The following is a 4310-nucleotide window of genomic DNA, read 5'->3' as shown; positions in this document are numbered from 1 at the left end:
TGGCCCCCAAGGCCGGCTGGGATCGGCTGGTCGCCCGCTAAAGGGCGTTTTTTGTGGGGGGGAAGGCACCGCCGGCTGCACCCTCTGCTGTCGAAAGGACGTGGCTTAAAGACGCCCATCCTGACGGCGAGGGGGCAGTCGGCGGTGGCCTGTTTGTATTTTATTTTTCCGTGGTGGTGCGCCCTTCGGGGCATGACAAGATGATGGACTCCGTTTTTTCCTGCCTGGCTTCTAAATGCGACCTTGAAGCGCATCTTCGTAGATCTGTAGAGCCTTAGTATCGTACACTATCGATAACTCATGAATCCTAAGTCATCTTAGAGTCGCTGTAACCGCGCCACTTGACACAATATTGCATCTTCTCATGAACGGGAGATACTATAGAAGCTGTGAACGCGTCATAGAGACTATAATATTGATGAAACTCCAAAGAAGAAAAGATGAAGACTATCAGAACGCAAGCCGATATGTTGAGAAAGATTCCCGAAAGAACGTGTGAGGTAGACACCCAGGCGACGTGATTGGTTGTTCTGATATTATGTTAAGTCACGTGTATTCGCCTACAGCGCTCCCTACCACATTTAATTATTCATGTCGGGATTCCAATGGTGGATCCATGGATAAAAGTATTGTACAGCACTAAACTGCTTTTCATTTTTGACATTCTTGGAATTGTGCGCTCATTTCGCTTATTATGCGTTCTGTATTATAAAAGTGATAGTTAGATTATATACAGAATGCCAGACTTATTCTATCTTGCGATTTTCAACCAGATTTGGGAATTACTAGTATAATTCGTGGTGAATCACATACAACGCCTAGATTCGACTTATATCTTTGTTAAGGGTTGGACCCTCTCGCACTTCCTATTTTGTACGAGTCGATTATTAGTTAGCTACGCTCCTAAAAAGTTGGGCATTCCTGGATTCGTTCGTTATTTGCACTTCTGTAATGGGACGTCATACATGCTGGACTTGACATCTTTTACCATAAGTCTGGCATCTCGCGTATCTGATGAATATCGGTACAAAATACTTACGAAATACCCTTGAGGGTTTGATATCATATCATTTTCAAGGTGGATAGCATTGAAAAGGTGACAGTAAACCTGCCGGTAGCGATCGGCTATGAGATCCTGGGTGAGCCGCTCCTTGAACAACTTGAGCGCTCACCCATCTTATCTCTTTTACCGTAACGTAATCTCAAAGTGTAAAAATATAAGCGAACAATAGATCCGAACTATACTTATCAATCTCAGCCAAATCGCGATTTAGATTGAAGGCAGGTTGACACAGCTTCTGTTGCTCTTCATTCAACTTAAAGCCACGAAAATCGAGACAACAACCGCACGTTTTAGTACAATGGCCATGGCCATTGGACCGTAGAGCACTCCGCGGTTTTTCACAGCATCGACAAGCCCTGCCACAACAACCTCCTCGTTTCGCACAGTCCATGCATAGCCATTCGCACAGATACCACTGCGGTATTCTCCGTGACGAAATATATGCCCGATATAAAACCGAATAGAGGCCGACGTCGCGCTGGAGCATATCAATAGCGTAGATCTTTCTTTCTATGCACCAGTAGTCTTGGTTCAGTGTTTGTAACTCTGCGTGCCATTCATCCAATTGCTGTTGTTGTTGCTGCTTGGGTTCCCCACTCGGAAGAAGATCCGACAGCTGCTTGCATTGCTCTGTCAGAAACGCCTCCCTCTGGACAACCTCACGTAGACGAATATCGAGCTCGATTGTGTTGTGCATCCAAAATCGAAGATGCTGTGACCAATTTTTCTTGGAACCAAACAGCCTAACAAACTGTACGGCGCGGAAGAATTGTGCCTGACGGTACGAGTGGGACCATTTGTCTGATTGTAAGGATTTTGCTTCGTATTTCTCTTCAAAAAAAACGAGAAGTGGCGTGAGAACCTTGCACATCTTTGCGAGTAGGAAGGCCATGGTGGAGGTTGTGATGCGGATGGAAGCAGATCGCGTTAAAAAAACGAAGAGACGATTGCTTAATTAAAATATGGAAGCAAGGTTAAGAAAGACGAGTGTAGATATCATTATATCATTATCCATCATCGACTATTCTACTTCATAGCACCCAGGTACGGCGGACGATAATCTGTGTCGACATCCACGGTAGATCTATTCTACAGAATGGACAGTCTCCTATCCTCAAGTTTTTTAGTGGCACCGCGAAAGTATCCTTCCCCCCTTGATCACATATAGTATATTCTGCCGCTTATTCTGCCGCTCTAGAATCTCTTAAATTTCTACGTACAGCACCTAATATTTAGTATACCAGCCCTCCGCCTCAATGATTGCGTTCATCAGATGCGGCATAGTTTCAGATAAACGTGCCATGATCTCTAGATGTAATGCATTCACGCTTCCGGTGCTACGTAGTGCATTGTTCAGTATGTTCTTGAGCCCTGGATGAAGCTTATAGGTCTCATCCTTGAGCAGCGTCCATGGAAGAGCAGCAGAGACTCGAAAAAGACAAGCTCAAAGGAGGTCATACTCTTGAGGCGGGAGGGCCATATGCCGTAGCCCCCTGGTATGTTTTGCACAGGGATATCCGTCCAGATGGCGTCCCCAGGATAGCAAACAATATAGCGGTCTGCCCTCGGGGCCAATCTTTCACTGGCTTCTCAGCCTCATTGCTGACTTGGCCTCCAACCAGCTCAGAATAGTCAGCACTCATTGATCCCTGCCAGAGCTGCTCAACTGTTGGCTAAGGCGCGTAAGCCGCTCGAGCCCTTGCGCTCGCGAGGACTGCGCCCCAAGACACGGCTGTCGCAGGGCCTTTGTCTCTCACCCTTCCGAATAGTTCCTATCCAATCATCAGATAAATACCAATTTAACTAACGGCCCAGGCGCAGCCGCCCACCCAACTCCTTAAAAGTCGCTTCGATCCGCTGAGGTGTTCTCAGCAAGCTCAAAACGTCAAAACCAACTGAGATACCACCAGCGAAGCAGACCATGGTGACTAAAGATTCAACTGAAAATCTTGGAAGTGCTTCTTGGATCGAAACCGGCGGGTACGTGCCAGGCAGTAATTTCCATGAGCGGGCCACGACATTCCTTGAGACGGTCAACTGGGACGTGCTGGCGTCGATTTCTTCGCGCCTTCGTAATGGCGTCCCCTGCAAGTTTAGCGGGACGTATTCTATCGGTCACTACAACATGGTCCGCCACATTGCGTTTGCTGACGGGGTCAGATGGGTTGCAAGGGTAAGGCTACCAGAGCTATTTGGTGATACGGAGGCTCTCGATGTGGCCAGCATTCTCAGGGTGGAAATTTCTAGTATGAGGTTTCTGAAGTATGTAGTATATAGATAATGTGTGGAGTTAGGCTGACTTGTGAAAAGGGCCAAAACCTCTATCCCTATTCCGGAAGTGCATTCCTACTGTCTCGATCTAACGAATGACGTTGGCGCCCCGTATATTCTAATGGATTATATCCACGGAACGGTTGCGACAGAATTACAAGAGGCAAAGAAATGTGACGCCCATCTGTTTGGCACACAGGACCAAGATCGGAAGTTCAGGCAGCAAATGGCAGATATTCAAGTCAAGCTATCGTCGTTCACGTTCGATCAGATTGGAAGCCTCTATCAGGATGAACAGACCTCTGACTTCTTCATCGGCCCAGATGTCGAAACCGGCAAGGGGCCTTGGGCCTCCTCAATGGACTACTATACTGATCTCGCGAACCACGTTCTTCAAGTGTGTGTACGCAGCGCAGAGCCTGAGGTCCAGAAAAGTGTTTCGTTTACAATCCCGTGTGTCTTCCAACACCTCATTTTTCTATATAGCCAGAGCCGTTCAATGGGAGGTCCTTCCAGCCTCGTGAATCGCGATTTTGGAGCCCACAACCTTCTTGTGAACGATAATTTCGAAATAATCGGCGTAATCGACTTAGACGGAGTTATGGCTGCCCCAATGGAGGTCGTCGCCCAGTATCCAGTCTTGACTGGGCTAGACACAGAGCCTCCAGGACACGTTGAGACCAAACCAGCTGCCATTGACCGCATCAGGGTGACAGAGCCAAAGCTCAAGGAATACAAAGACTTAATAGGAACCGCCGAAGCCGAAATGAACGGGGATGAGGGGGACACGCCGATTGCGAACCTGATGTTATCAGATGCCACTAACGTATTCCAGGGTCTTCTGAGCTACAGGTGCCACCAAAAATTTGTAAACGACAATTGGATGGAAGCATACGCGAGGCTCCTTCACAGCTACTACATGAGAGACATGGGAGTCACCGGTATCCCAACTGCAATCCTAGATACCGATGGATAA

General features: G+C 47.5%; 1 protein-coding gene across 1 annotated transcript; it reads left to right on the top strand.

Annotated features, from left to right (window-relative positions):
* Nucleotides 1-2984: 2984 nt before the first annotated feature.
* Nucleotides 2985-4310, top strand: PFLUO_LOCUS6115 (uncharacterized protein; the record flags this gene model as incomplete). Its single annotated transcript, XM_073783629.1, has 2 exons — nucleotides 2985-3325; nucleotides 3374-4310. The coding sequence occupies 2 exons, from the start codon at nucleotides 2985-2987 to the stop codon at nucleotides 4308-4310; spliced, it is 1278 nt and encodes a 425-aa protein (XP_073640165.1).

This window comes from Penicillium psychrofluorescens (genome assembly GCF_964197705.1).
Source record: "Penicillium psychrofluorescens genome assembly, chromosome: 4".
Lineage (NCBI taxonomy): Eukaryota > Fungi > Ascomycota > Eurotiomycetes > Eurotiales > Aspergillaceae > Penicillium > Penicillium psychrofluorescens.
The sequence above is the reverse complement of the archived record's forward strand: the minus strand, read 5'-3'. Positions and strand labels throughout refer to the sequence as shown.